Source organism: Hydra vulgaris, chromosome 13 (assembly GCF_038396675.1).
Source record: "Hydra vulgaris chromosome 13, alternate assembly HydraT2T_AEP".
NCBI lineage: Eukaryota > Metazoa > Cnidaria > Hydrozoa > Anthoathecata > Hydridae > Hydra > Hydra vulgaris.
In genome coordinates this window covers 21,015,682-21,030,668 of record NC_088932.1, presented here as the reverse complement: position 1 = coordinate 21,030,668, position 14,987 = coordinate 21,015,682, and the positions used below count along the sequence as shown (strand labels likewise).

At 27.5% G+C, this 14,987-nt stretch overlaps 1 protein-coding gene and 1 long non-coding RNA gene across 2 annotated transcripts; one reads left to right on the top strand and one right to left on the bottom strand.

The window, feature by feature from the left end:
- Positions 1-6,385: 6,385 nt before the first annotated feature.
- Positions 6,386-7,675, bottom strand: LOC136089726 (uncharacterized). The gene has a single exon (XM_065815797.1). The coding sequence runs from the start codon at positions 7,673-7,675 to the stop codon at positions 6,386-6,388; it is 1,290 nt and encodes a 429-aa protein (XP_065671869.1).
- A 3,264-nt stretch (positions 7,676-10,939) lies between these two features.
- On the top strand, positions 10,940-14,235 carry LOC136089322 (uncharacterized). The gene is made up of 2 exons (XR_010642950.1): positions 10,940-11,029; positions 14,060-14,235. It is a non-coding gene; the product is annotated as an uncharacterized LOC136089322 (long non-coding RNA).
- Positions 14,236-14,987: the final 752 nt, after the last annotated feature.

Sequence of the window (14,987 nt, the reverse complement as noted above, 5' to 3'; positions counted from 1 at the left end):
TCTTGACTTGTTAACTTTTATTATTGTAATAAAGTTTTGTTTATTTAAATTGTAATGAATATTGTAATAAAAAACAAATATATATATATATATATATATATATATATATATATATATATATATATATATATATATATATATATATATATATATATATATAGGGTAAAGTAGGGTAATTTCGGCAGGGCGATAATTTCGGCACCCCTTCAAAAGGCACCTAAAAATATTTATTTATTGGAATATTAAAATTATAGTTGGGTATTGTATTAAGATAAACAATTTTTCTAAAAATATTAGTTTAAACTTTTATTTTTACATTACAGGTACGTTAATTTATGATTATTAGCTCTTTCTTAACATTTTTACTTTTTTGAAAAATGTAGGGTAAATGATTTTTTCTCTGAAATTTTTACCAATAGTTGTTATTTATTTTATTTAAAAATATAAACTGAATAAAATGTGAGCAACAATAACATGAAACTCAGAGAATGTTACAAGATATAAAAGTTTCCTCAAGGACTGCTCTAAGGAGATAATTTCGGCTTATGAATAGTTTTTAATTTCGGCATTGCCGAATTTGCCGACCTGTTCTTTCTTTGAAACCAAAATGGAAATAAGCGTTTGAACTATTATGTATAGAAGTTGATTTTAGTAATTCAGATAGTAATAAAATAATAACGAGTTAGTAAAAAAGTTAATTCGTTAGTGTCTGTGTGAAACTTGATAAAATATTAGTTCCCATCAATATAAATTAAATTTATGTCATATTTAATAACATGTATATAATAAGTTAATAATTTATTATATACATAATATGTATATATATATATATATATATATATATATATATATATATATATATATATATATATATATATATATATATACATATATATATATATATATATATATATATATATATATATATATATATATATATATATATATATATATATATAATAATAATAATAATAATTTAATTATTATATATATATATTTTGTTATATATATACATTATTATTTATATTATGTCATAAAATTATTTTATATTGTGTATATTATTATTAAGATATTAAAAATATATTTGTAATAATTGTATATAATATATATGTATATATATATAAATATATATACATACATATATATATATATATATATATATATATATATATATATATATATATATATATATACATATATACATATATATATATATATATGTAAACATTATTTGACAGCATCATATAATATAAACGTGTAAAATATGGTAATTGGTCAAATGAATCGTTGAAAATAGCAGTACATGCAGTTTTAGTCGATGGTTGCTCGAAATATTCTGCTGCTAAACAATATAAAATACCAAGGCAAACACTACATGACTATATAAAATGAGCGTCTGTTGTTAATTGTGTTAAAAAGTTAAGTGCAGGACACCCAACAACACTCTCAGCTTTTCAAGAAAAAGAACTTGTCGAAGTTCTTCTGACCATGTCACAGAGATTATTTGGCCTGTCTCCAAAAGATGTGAAACAAATGGTATTCCAGTTTTGTGAAGAAAATGGTGTTGTTCACAAGTTTAATTGTGGAACTAAGTCAGCAGGAAAAGAATAGTTTAGGGGTTTTTTGAAACGTCATAATAAACTCTCCGTAAGAGTTGCTGAATCAACGTCATTGCATCAAGCCATTGGATTTAATAGAATAAAAGTTAATCGTTTTTAAGATGAATTAGAAAAAATAATGTTTAATGCCAATGAAATGTAGATTATTCCACCATCAAACTTATTCAACGTAGACGAATCCAGATTGTCTATATGCCATAAACCAGGATTGGTTGTTGCCCTGAAGAAAAAACATAGTGTTGGTGGCTTAACAAGCTCTGAAGGAGGAAAAACAATCACAATAGTTTGTTCCAATCAGCAAGCGGATTTTTTGTCCCTCCAATGCTGATTTATCCACGTATTCGAGTGAGACCTGAATTTTTAGATAAAGCCCCAGTTGGTTCTATTTCTGGTGGTAGCAAAAATGGGTGGATAACAACTGATTTTTTTGAAAAATGATTTGATCATTTTCTACTAGCACTCCAGCCACAGTTAAGAAACCAACCAGTTCTTCTAATTTCATAAATCATAAAAAAAATCTTAGTGTTATTATAAAAGCTCGCGAGACAAATGTTATTATATTATCATTTCCGTCCAACTGCACACACAAACTGCAACCACTTGATGTTTCATTTTCTAAAAGCCTCAAAATATTCTATGATCAAGAAGTTGGTACTTAACTTCGTCATCATCCAGGTTGTCCTGTAACTGAATTAGAGGTTAGTGAATTATTTGGAATAGCTTATGGGAAAGCTGCAACTGTTCAAAATTGTCAGTCAGGGTTTAAAAAATGTGGAATATATCCATTTGATAGAAATGTATTTACTGAAGAAGACTTTGCTGCAGCTAAGGCTAATGATCACTCATATATTGTATCAAAAATTTCAAAACCAAATATTACCTCTGAAATGCATTCTACTCTCGACAGTGGGTTAGACTCTGCTAAAGATTTAGATCATGTTGATTTTGTCACAGAATGTATTTTTGCTTCTCAAAAAAGTAAATCATTTTAAAAGGTGTATTATTTTTACCATCTTCCACCATTTATTTTAAACACAAATTTAATTTGTTTTATATCAAGCAAAATAATAATTTTTCTGTTGTTTTATTAGCCTAAAAAAAAATTTCTTAAAAAAATTTCAAACTTTTTAAAAACATTTTAACTATTTTTTTAAATTTACATTTTATATACTAATTTTATTCATCTTTTTTAGTTAAATATTTTTATTAAGAATCTGTTTCACCAAACTTATCATTTACACTTCAGAAGTCATTAGAATTAGCCAACTCTAATGAAACCTCACAACCTCATGATGCTACATTTGGATCACGAGCTGGACTTGAAATTAAAAATACAAAGAGAACAGGTATAAAAAGGAGGGTAAATCATGCTGAAAAAATTACAGGATCACCATATAAATCTCAGCTAGAGGAATCTTTAACTTTGAAATATAAGAACAGGCAGCCACGTAAAAAGTGTATTAAAAAAGATATATCTACACATCAAAAGGCATGTTTGAATAACCTTGATGCAAAAGATGCGATTAATAAACAACTTTGTGCAATGTGTCAATACAGTTATGGTGATCCTGTCAATCCGTATTTAAAGGATAATTGGGATAAATGCCATAAATGCTCTAGATGGTGGAATGAAACATGTGCTGCTATATGTTGTGTTTATGCTAAAAAAGTATTTACTTGTGATGATTGTATGAAACAATGATTCTTTAAAAAAAAGTTATATGTCATATATTGATAAGCTGTTTTTTAACTTTCTTAAATAAATCTCTTTTTATAAAGTCTTCTTTGAACTTTGTATTTTATTTTTTTATGTTTAACTATAGAAGTTATATAAAATATTATTTTTTATGTTTAACTATAGAAGTTATGTAAGATATTATTTTACTTCATATGAGCTTATAAACAAGAATTCTTATTTAAACAGAATTTAGAAATAATCATCGAAATCATAGAAATTAGTAAGCATTTCATTTACAATTTTACTTTGGAAGCACATTTTTCTAATAAGGTTTTTGTTTTGGGTGATATATTCATACTTTACTAAAACAGGTGATTCAAAAGTTATTAATCTTTGCAATTGCAACGTCTTTAATTACTGCGAATTAGGTGTAACAAATTCCATTTAAGAGACAATTACTTTATACAATGGAGATTTATAGCTGTTTATAATATTTTAATTATATTAATGCGTTTTCAACAAACGTCTTAATTTTCTCAAGTATGCCGAATTTACCATATCATAGTGCCGAAAATACCATACTAGGTCGCTAATTTCGTCATCTTTGAGTATTTTGTAAAACATATTTTACATAAAACTTTGTAAGTTTAAAACAATTTTTTAACTATTTTTTAATAGATATATCTGCAGGGCATATATATGCATGATTTTTTAACGTTATTAAAGCAACCATTGTCTATAAACAACAAAATGGCTAAATACGTCGAAATTACCCTACTTTACCTTATATATATATATATATATATATATATATATATATATATATATATATATATATATATATATATATATATATATATATATATATATATATATATATATATATATATATATATATATATATATATATATATATATATATATATATATATATATATATATATATATATATATGTGTGTGTGTATGTGTGTGTGTGTGTGTGTGTGTGTGTGTGTGTGTGTGTGTGTGTGTGTGTGTGTGTGACAAAATAAATAAAGATAAAATTTGTATAATATATATATACACACACATTTTTATAATATATATATATACACAGTAGGGTGGAGTGAATTTTAGTTTTTTTTACAATTCGTTTAGCCTGGGTGTGCAAAAGTTGTCTATTCATTTCAGAAATACTCTGGAAAAATATCAATGCTCTAGGAAATTATCATGAGGTTCCTCAAGACCTTTAAAATTTTAATGGGTCCCTAATATTATATAAAAAAAAGTTTTTCAAAAGTATGTCATGTTGGGTCTCAAAAGAAGCAAAATTTTATAAAAATTTCAAAAATAACAACTATTTAAAAAAAAAATTGTTATTTTATAGTTTATTGCAGAAAAAATGACCTTTTAAACTAAAAATGAAAAAAGTTTATTTTTTTTAATTATAATTTCAAAAAAATCTTCAATAATAATTTTTATATAAAATAATTGTTATTTTTGAAATTTTTATAAAATTTTGCTTCTTTTGAGACCCAACATGACATACTTTTGAAAAAAAATTTTTTATATAATATTAGAGACCCATTAAAATTTTAAAGGTATTAAGGAACCTTAAGATAATTTCCTAGAGCATTGATATTTTTCCAGAGTATTTCTGAAATGAATAGACAACTTTTGCACACCCAGGCTAAAAGAATTGTAAAAAAACTAAAATTCACTCCACCCTAATACACAGGCCTTGTTACGAGATTTCGTTGCGTAAAAAAAAAAACGCTTAACGCATTTCTAAGTAACTCAAACTCAGCAAATATTTTTTTGCATTGTTAGGAGTTATATTGCGTCACTAGCGTCTTTTCAAGTACCCATTGTAATTTAAGTTATTTTATTAACACGTTAAAAAACATACAGTTTTTTTTTCCTCACTATAACAAAAGTTACAAATAAAATATAAGTTCCTATTTAAAAAATCATTTTTATTATTTTTTTCAAAAAGAATCTAAATTTAATTTTGAAAAAAATATGTTTTCCATAAAACGTAAAATAATATTTGTTTATTATCTTATAATTTTACAGTTGGTTTTTGGTTATTTTATTACCTGTTAATAAATTTTTTCTTATTTATTTTGTGAACTATTTTTAATAATGTTTTTAAACAATAGTTTTTTTTAATTATTTATCAGTTACCGATAACGTGTTCGTGATCAAAATTTATTTTCATAAATTAAACGAACGTCATTAAAACGTTACGTTACTGAATTAAAAATAATCAAAATATCTTATTTACACATTTAGGGGAGAGTGACCTAAAACGGGCTCCTTTTCAAAAAATGATAGAATCAGCTATCTATAACCAACCGAAAATTACAAACAAAGTATTTTTCAGGAAATTCAATCTATGCTCTACAATTTAACATCAAAAAAATAAAGGTGTGGCTATGCCTTTCATTAGGAAATAACCGTTGAACAAAGAGATGCTAGGGGCCCGTTTCACCCTTGAGGTAGCCTAAAATGGCCTCCTTATTTAATTTCTGAATAAAACCTAATTATTAAACAAAAATTGACTGTAATATATTGATGGTACGTAATCTTCTGTTCATTGTTCACATTAAAATTTGAGACTCTGAGTAAACTCAACTGAGGCAGAATGTACAATGTGCCTAAATTGAAGTGACAACTCTCGAACTAATCTTGTGCAAATTAAAAGATAATATGTTTAATTTCAAAAAATATCAAAAAACATAATAAACATTAGTGCTTTTTATAATTGCAATAAACATAAATACAATATTTAGCTCATTTTTTTTTTCTTTTGCTCTTTTGATTTCTGTTAATAACTTTCGGTTTTCTTTTAATAACATTTTTATTGTCTTTATATTTTGCTTTTCTTCCAAATCATATTTGTATGGACTGCTTGTCAAAACAGCAGTAAACCCTTGTGTTGATGATTTTTTTTTTTCGAGGAGTAATAATCTTTGGAATAGGAGAAACTTTTGTCAAGGGAAAATATTGGTTTTTATTTGATAATGTTGGTGGAACAACTGGCTCTGAAAAGTTGAGACTTTTTGTCAGAACTTGATTAACAACTGGCGTTACAACTTTTGAGGCCTAAAGCTCGATGAGCAGATCCTCATTTTGAGCAATGTCTAGAATCTGCTGTGGCGAGATTAATGTTTGACCAGGAACATCTTCTAACGTTATTTTTTTATTGAGCAACTGCAGAGGAATATCAGTTGAAAGTGCTGAGGCAAAATCATTGTCTGTAAAAACATTTTGATTTATCGGGAAAATGCTCTTAACGAAACCATTAACAGCAGTGATAGCAGATGCTGCTCGCAAAAAGCTATTTTTAAACAGTTCGGCTATTTGATAAGTTGTTACAACTCGTCCAGGATGATTTCTCAGCCAATTTTTGACCTCTTGTGCATAATAAGTCATTAAAGGCTTCATAAAAGCTACATCTAAAGGTTGATGTCTATGGCTACAATGTGGTGGAAGACACAATAAAATAACGTTATTTTGACGAACTAGATTAATTACTTTTAGATTTGAAGTATGAGTTTTATGTCCATCTAGTATTAGCAGAACAGGTTCATGCTCTTTTGGGTTAGCATGCTTTACAAATTGCATGAACCAATTAACAAATATATCACTTTGCATCCAACCTGATGGGTGACAAACAGCAATTGAACTGGGCGGTGCAGCATCCATTAGTTCAGATTTCATGTAACCTCTTGGAAAAACAAAAAGAGGTGGCACAAAATTGCCTGAAGCACTCATGCAGATTTCCACTGTAACCAACTGCCCATGCTCAGCAGAAGTTAGGGATCCAACCTGTTTCTTTCCACGAATAGCAACCACTTTTGATGGCTTATTTGGAACAGTAGTAATGCCTGTTTCATCAACATTATAAACACGATCTGGAAAAAAGTGATGCTTTTCCTGCAATGCTGGCAATAAATCAAAAAACTTTACGACACTGGCTTGATTAAAACCCTGTGCTCTTGCTGCAGAAGTTGGCTCTGGTGTTCTTACAGATAATTGAGGGTGTCGAGTCAAAAATCCATGAAACCAATTAGCACCAGCTTGTTCACTTTTTGAACTGAACCTTTTATGAAGATTGTTAAGTTTAGCAAACTGGTAGGCAACTTTACGCAAAACTTGAGGTGTTAAACCAAAGAGCATAGCTTCCATTTGCTTGATATGAGTCTCCAGCTCATTTTCCATTTCAATAGAAAACACACATTTTACTGATCCAAGTGATTTCAACGAGGCTTGTACAAAGTTCAAATTAAGTCTACACCTTCTTTGCAAAGTATTCCGTGGTACATTGAACTGCTTGCATGCTTTTTTTAATCCCATTTCTTTCTTTCCTACAGCCTCAATAGCTGATGACATAGACCTCTCACTCCAACACTGCCTTTTTGTTTTTCTTACATATTTCCCCACATCTAAAACTAGAGGAATTGATCGAAAAAAAGCTTATAAAATCAGTCCAATTCAATCAATTACGACTCATTCGAGTTTCTTTTTCTTTTTGAAGATCGTGGCTGTAATATTGATAGCCATCTGGACCATCTAGATTGAACTTTTTTTCATCACTAAAGAAAACTTGATGCTACTCATCTTGTGAATACATGGGTTCTTTTGCAAATTTTAATCTAACTTCTTTATGACGACCAATAGGTTTTGATCTTGGCTTACGCTTTTCCAAACTGTGTATGGATCTTCATGTAAGATTTGTCTCACACGTTGAACAGTTACAGGTAATTGTAAATCAACACGAATTTGAGATGTAGTCATGTGCTGAGCAGCAGCACAACGTACAATAACTTGTTTAGTACGATTATAATACTTCATTCGTTAAACGCTTATCATGTCCCATTTCAAATTCAGCTATCAAAAACCAAATGGTTATAACTTTATAAGCCATGATTTCACAGTCTTTGTTTAACTAACAAATAATAATAAAAAACAAAGTCACAATTGCGTATCACCAGATCAAAATATACAAGTAAACTGAAAATAATTATTGATGAGGCTAACTCTATTTGCTACTGCAAGTATTAAGTATTATACATTTTATGGTTTTATCAAATGTACCGCAATTTAATTATGCTATATTATAATCTAAAAAGTTGTTGTTTGCAATATATATAGAGACTTCATTATACATAGCTTGAATGTATGATGAAGTCTTTATTGAAATAGACTTAGTACCATTTGCATTTTTAGTCATAGATCAAGAAAGGCCGATTTATTTTGTATCTAAGCAGAATTTTATTTTTGCGCCTTTTTAATGCTGCGCCTGTGTGTTTCACACACTTCGCACCCGCTACGAGCTAGCTATATATATATATATATATATATATATATATATATATATATATATATATATATATATATATATATATATATATATATATATATATATATATATATATATATATATATATATATATATATATATATATATATATATATACATATATATATACATATATATATATATATATATATATATATATATATATATAATATATATATATATATATATATATATATATATATATATATATATGTATATATATATATAATATATACACACACTTATATGTATATATGTGTGTAACAAAGTAAATAAAGACAAATATGTATAATAAATGTATAAACACATATTATAAATATGTATATATATATATATACATATATATACATATATATATATGTATATACATTTATATATATATACATATATATATATATATATATATATATATGTATATACATATATATATATCACAGAAATCTTATTCTGAATCATCCAGCAAATAAGTTTGTTAATATTCATCTACTATATGTACAGTTAGAGAAATAAGTATCCGAACAAAAGATTTTTTTATGGAAAATAAACTTTGTCAGTTATTTTCGAAAAAAAAAACTTGATAAAAATAAAAGAAATGATTATTCTGAAAGAAAATTTTATTACGAATTCAATATGCAAAAAAAAAATATCAATAATAATATTTAATTGATAAAAAATTAAGATACATTTAAACTATGCAATTTTTTAGCATTAAATAAGTATCCGAACAAAATTTTAAAGATTAAGGCTTAAAGATTAACGTTTCTCCGAGTAATTATTTTTATGACTTTTTAATATCGAGTTGGACCGCCATTAGCTTTTATGACTTCTGCAAGTCGACATGGCATCGATTCAACTAATTTCTTTATCGTATCTGAGTCAATATCAGCCCAAGCTTCTTGGAGCATGATTTTTAAATCTTCTTTTCTTTTTAGACATCGTGTGCGACATTTTTTATCCAGAATAGCCCAGAGATGTTCAATTGGATTGAGATCTGGACTTTGCGCAGGCCATTCAAGTAACTCAATTTGCTTTTGGATAAAAAACTCTTTTGCTTTCTTTGACGTATGTTTAGGGTCATTGTCTTGTTGGAAGATAAAATGTTTTCCTAATCGCAGTTTTTTAGTTGAAGCCAGAAGATTTTTGTTGAGGAAGTTAACATAAACCTCAGAGTCCATAATTCCATCAATAAACTCCAGTTTTCCTGTTTCGTTCCAAGCCATCGATCCCCATACCATAACATTGCCTCCACTAAATTTTACTGTGCCTCGAATACAACTGAGTGTGAATGCTTCCCCTTTTTTTCTCCATACCTTTTGAGCTCCATCGGACTTCACAAGATTAAATTTTGACTCTTCCGTCCACAAAACTTTCCTCCAGAATGATACCGGCATATTCACATATTTTTTAACAAATGCAAGTCTTCGTTTTCGATGGATTTTTGAAAGGAATGGTTTCTTGCATGGAACTCTTGCTTTGAATCCACTTTCTTTCAATCGATTTCGAATAGTACATAAGCTCACTTTTAACCCAAAATCTTTCTGAAGGAGGCTTGACACTTTTGGTGCTGATAAAAAACGGTTTTTTTGCACCATCTTGACAATTTGTCGATCTATTCTTGATGTTGTTTTACGCTTTGCTCCGAATCTGGGCTGATTTTGCACATATCCAAACATATTATACTTTTTAATCAGATCGCTGACGGTTCCTAATGCAGTTCCAGTCGCTTTATTTATCGACCTAACGTTTAACCTTGCTTGAACAAGTCAATAACCAAATTGCGCTGAGCTTGGGACCATTCCTTGATTTTAACTCCCAAACTTGATGATATCAATGGTAAATCAAATGAATTTAAAAAAATATCAGTCAATTATTAAAAATTACTCGTTGTAAAACAACAATATTTCTAAAACCATTGGTTTAAAAACTTTTTTTAATAATCAATTTCAAAACTTCGTTTACAAAACAACATGTTCGGATAATTATTTTTCATTAAAGTTTTAACACTCCTTCGGGAATCGTTAAATTTTAGCAACGCAAGTTAATTACCGTTGATTAATTTTTTGCAACATAAAATCGGAATTAAATTTGCTTTTAGAATAATTATAAAAGTATTTATCAAAAACATATGTGATTCTGAAATAACCTGACAAAGTTTATTTTTCACAATAAAATGTTTTGTTCGGATACTTATTTCTCTGACTGTATATATATATATATATATATATATATATATATATATATATATATATATATATATATATATATATATATATATATATATATACATACATATATATTAGGTATGTGCTTATCCAATGAGTTACGGCATTGGTTTTGTAATCAAAATCTTCAACCATTTTATCAAAGGTTGCTTAGTTTGAGATGTAAGGATGTATTTTTTTATGTTATTTTTAAGAATTTTACATCACCATAGACTTTTTTTTTAAAAGTAAGAGTTAAATTTCATTTTAGTATAGTTTATTTTTTGTAATTCCTACTGCTTTTATTGAACTTTGTTGTTGATTAGGCATCAAATTTATATTAAAGGATTTATATTAATTGAGAACATTATTGAAACTATTGAGAAAAGTTTAAAAAATTATTTGCCAAACTTTGCCAAAATTTTAATTAAAAAGTTAAATATTGTAAATAAAGCAAAATATTGCACTTCAAACAACAAAGTTCCATAACAAAACTACCTTTAGCCGAATCTGACATTTTAAAATTTGTCGCAGTTTTATTAGGCAATTCTTCTAATCAAATTTTGTAACTTAAATGCTCATTTAATGAATGAGCATAACTTTTTGTAGAGTTGTTATTTTGTTACAAAGTTTTCACTATTGTAATGCTGATTTTATCCTCTTTCCAATGATATATAATAATCAATGATAAAAATAATAAGATTTTTACACACGTACTCACACTAAACCATATTACACCATAACTAAATAGCAAATAAACTACCAAACATTTTCACAACTTGGTTTAGAGAATTCAATAGCACAAATTATTTCTTTTAATAACTTTATTATTACAACTGTTTTTTAATAATTTTTTCTTAAAAACTATTCTACGAATCATCTAAGTTTGTATACTAATAATTTAGTCAGCAAAGCTCGTTTAATAACGAATTCAGAGTGAATGGATCCAGTATGAGGTTTACAGTTTAAACGCATGCGTATTAGCAACTCAAACCGTTTTAAGTCTGCATTAAAAATCAAAATGATACAGATCGCATTCTAGTTAAAGGGCAAAGTATGCACACAGTAAATCCACTGATAAAGGACTCCCACTCTCCTTTTGTTCGCAACTATATACCTTCAAAGATCCCCTCTGTATACGTACACATTATTTGTCTCCTCCTCAAAGCATAACTTTTTCAAATCATAAAACACTTAAAAGATTTTAGTTTATTTGACATATCTATATTTTATAACATTTATTAATTATAGTTATAATATTATAACATAACATTTATTTTTTAAACTCGTAAATCTGCACACCAGCCTCCTCTCCTTGTACTCATCGGTACATTAATATTAGGAATTAGAAGGGGTAACCTTCTTCCCCCATACCTGCCTACGTACTTTATGGAAGACCCCTTATCTAAAATTGTTTATAATAGATTACTTACCTCTTTTTTCATTTACTTCTAATAACAATGGGAATTTGTCACCATTGAATAATTTTCCGATCAGCTTGTTGTTTTCAGTCATATTGAAACCAGATTTCTTACTTTTCCGACTCATCAGAATGTGTGCAACTTTATTCATATTGCGATTACTCAGAGTTCATAACAAAAAAATTTTTAAATTGGCTTTAAACTCATGAGAAAATTATTTAAAAAAATTTTTTTAGGCATCAAAACCTTAGTTGGTATGTAGTTTAGTTGAAGTTTGTTTAATTTATCCAAAGAAAAGAAAGGTTTCTTAACCTTAGTCTTTCCGACAGAGACAACAAGTTGCTTTGAACCAAATGTTTTTGCTTCATAGCAACTTGGTGAACCAAAAAGCTAAAATGTTATCTGATTCTTTATGCTAAAATTTTTGATAAAACTGGATAAAATTTTTTTTTGCACTGCAGGGGATGTTGATCTTACAATGGCCGTCAAATTCTTTTGTCTTTCTAACTTCGTACACGGATGTGGAATTCTTTGTGACACTTGAACATAGCAATCTGGACAAATAAGTCTTTTTTCAGGTTCATTTAAAACGCATTTATAAAGTTTTCCCGAAACACATTCAAACATAGGGGCCAATATATTTGTCATTTTTGGTTTGCGCCAGGTGACATAAAACGCGTTTAAGACGTTTAAAACACATATTACTATTTATTTTATACGTCTTAAGCGCGTCTTTTACTTATAGGTAGCGACTAGCTAGCTATTCGCTAGCTTATTTCCCACCGGGGTTGTTTCATCATTATTTAAAGGTCTTAAATCCTTGCTTTTTCCCGAAGCAGCAAATGCAAAACATTTTAAATGAATGCTTCAAATAAAAACATCTGATATGCATTTATAATATTGACATGATATATCGGTCTCATTTAATAAATTTCAATGTAATGACCGAAAACATGTTGTCAGTTCATACGTCAACGCGTGTGAGAAGTTATTATTTTAATTATTAACTATTAGCGACGGCTAGCCGTTGTTAATTGGTAATATTTGAAATAATAATTGTAATAACTGAATTTAAATAACAGTCTTAACTGAAATAGCAATAATAGTAATTAGTTAATAAAGTTGATAAGTCAGTATGCTATTTTAGTTTTAAAACTCAAAATACATGCTCGAGGGCATGATTTTTTTAATGCAACTTTGTGGAGATCGAGACGATCCTCCAATACCTGTCCAAGTTAATTTGTCCATTTTAGGGGGTAAATGAGAAGAATTTTATACTTTGCATGGTCATACATCCTAAACGAAAAGAAATTTTTTGATGAAATTTGAAATCTGTCGATGAACTTTGATTTAATTTATGACAAAACTTAAAAAAAAAAAATGAACTTAAAAGGCGTAGTTCTAAGATGGAGGCAAATAGAAGTCGGGGCGAGGTTGGGTTAACTCCGATTACCTAGTCTTTTTGCAAGTCATCCTCACTTAACACAAGTATCAACATACTATAAATTTGAGTATGCCGCATGGCTTTTAGTAACCTATCTTGAACTACAAAAATACTGGGCGCTCACCTAAAGTACGTGATTTATTTTCATGTCTCCGACAAAAATATTGTTTTTACATTTAAGGAATAAAGAAAAGTTTGGGGATGTATTGCGAGATCTTAAAGCATGTTTCTATGTACCATGTTCACAAACTGGTGTTTAAAATTTTGTCAAACTGAAAATAATTTTAAAACTGACTACGTAATATATTAAGGTTTATGCTAATTGTGATATATATATATTTTTTTTAGAAATCAGTATGAACCTTATGCTTTGACAAAATAAATTTGCTTCATGGACGTTTATGGCTTTTGGTTACACTTTTTTTTATCTTAATTCCTTATTTATTATATTTACGGTATTTACCTTTTATTTGTTTAATTTTACTTTGTGTATTAAATAAATATAAATAGAAAATTAAAATAAAGCTGTTTTATTTTTTGAATCTAATGGTTTAAATAAAACCAAAGTTAATTTGAACCAAAACCAAATTTATTCAATTTCCTTGGCATTATTAAAAGTAGCACTATCAATTTTAGTTAATTATACCACTTTGGTATTTTCTTACCAAGCTTTTTTCAATACGTTGGATTGTTACACATACGCTCAGTTGTCTTGTTTTTTTAACAAATATAGTTGAAAAGAAAATATCAAAACAAATATTTATGATGCGTAGAACCCGTTTAGTTTGATTACTCAATTAAAGTTTAATTTAAAATGATTGGATCCTAATATCTTTCTGTATCCATAAAAGTTTTATTACAAAAATTTATATTTTTTAATGAGTAACTGCATTAAATATAAACATTGCACTAATATGTCACGAGGGAATAAGATTGCTCAATGTTTTAATATTATTCAACTTTTAGGCATTTTTAATTTTAAAGCAAACTATATATATTCAAAGTATAAAAACTTTTTTTTTAGTTTTTTACCTTTAATTTGCTCACATAAAAACAAAGGCACGCAAAAACTATGCTCTGATCACCTTTTTATCTGATGTATTTTATTATTAAGGGCAGGGGTGGGGAACCTTTCTGAGCTTGGGGGCCGTATGACCCTTAAAAAAATATTTGGGGGCCGCACTAATAAATATGCAAATTTGGTGTATAGTACTCGTACTAATGTTATATTTCTTAAAGCATCTTGTATCACAATATTTCTTAATGTATCATGTAT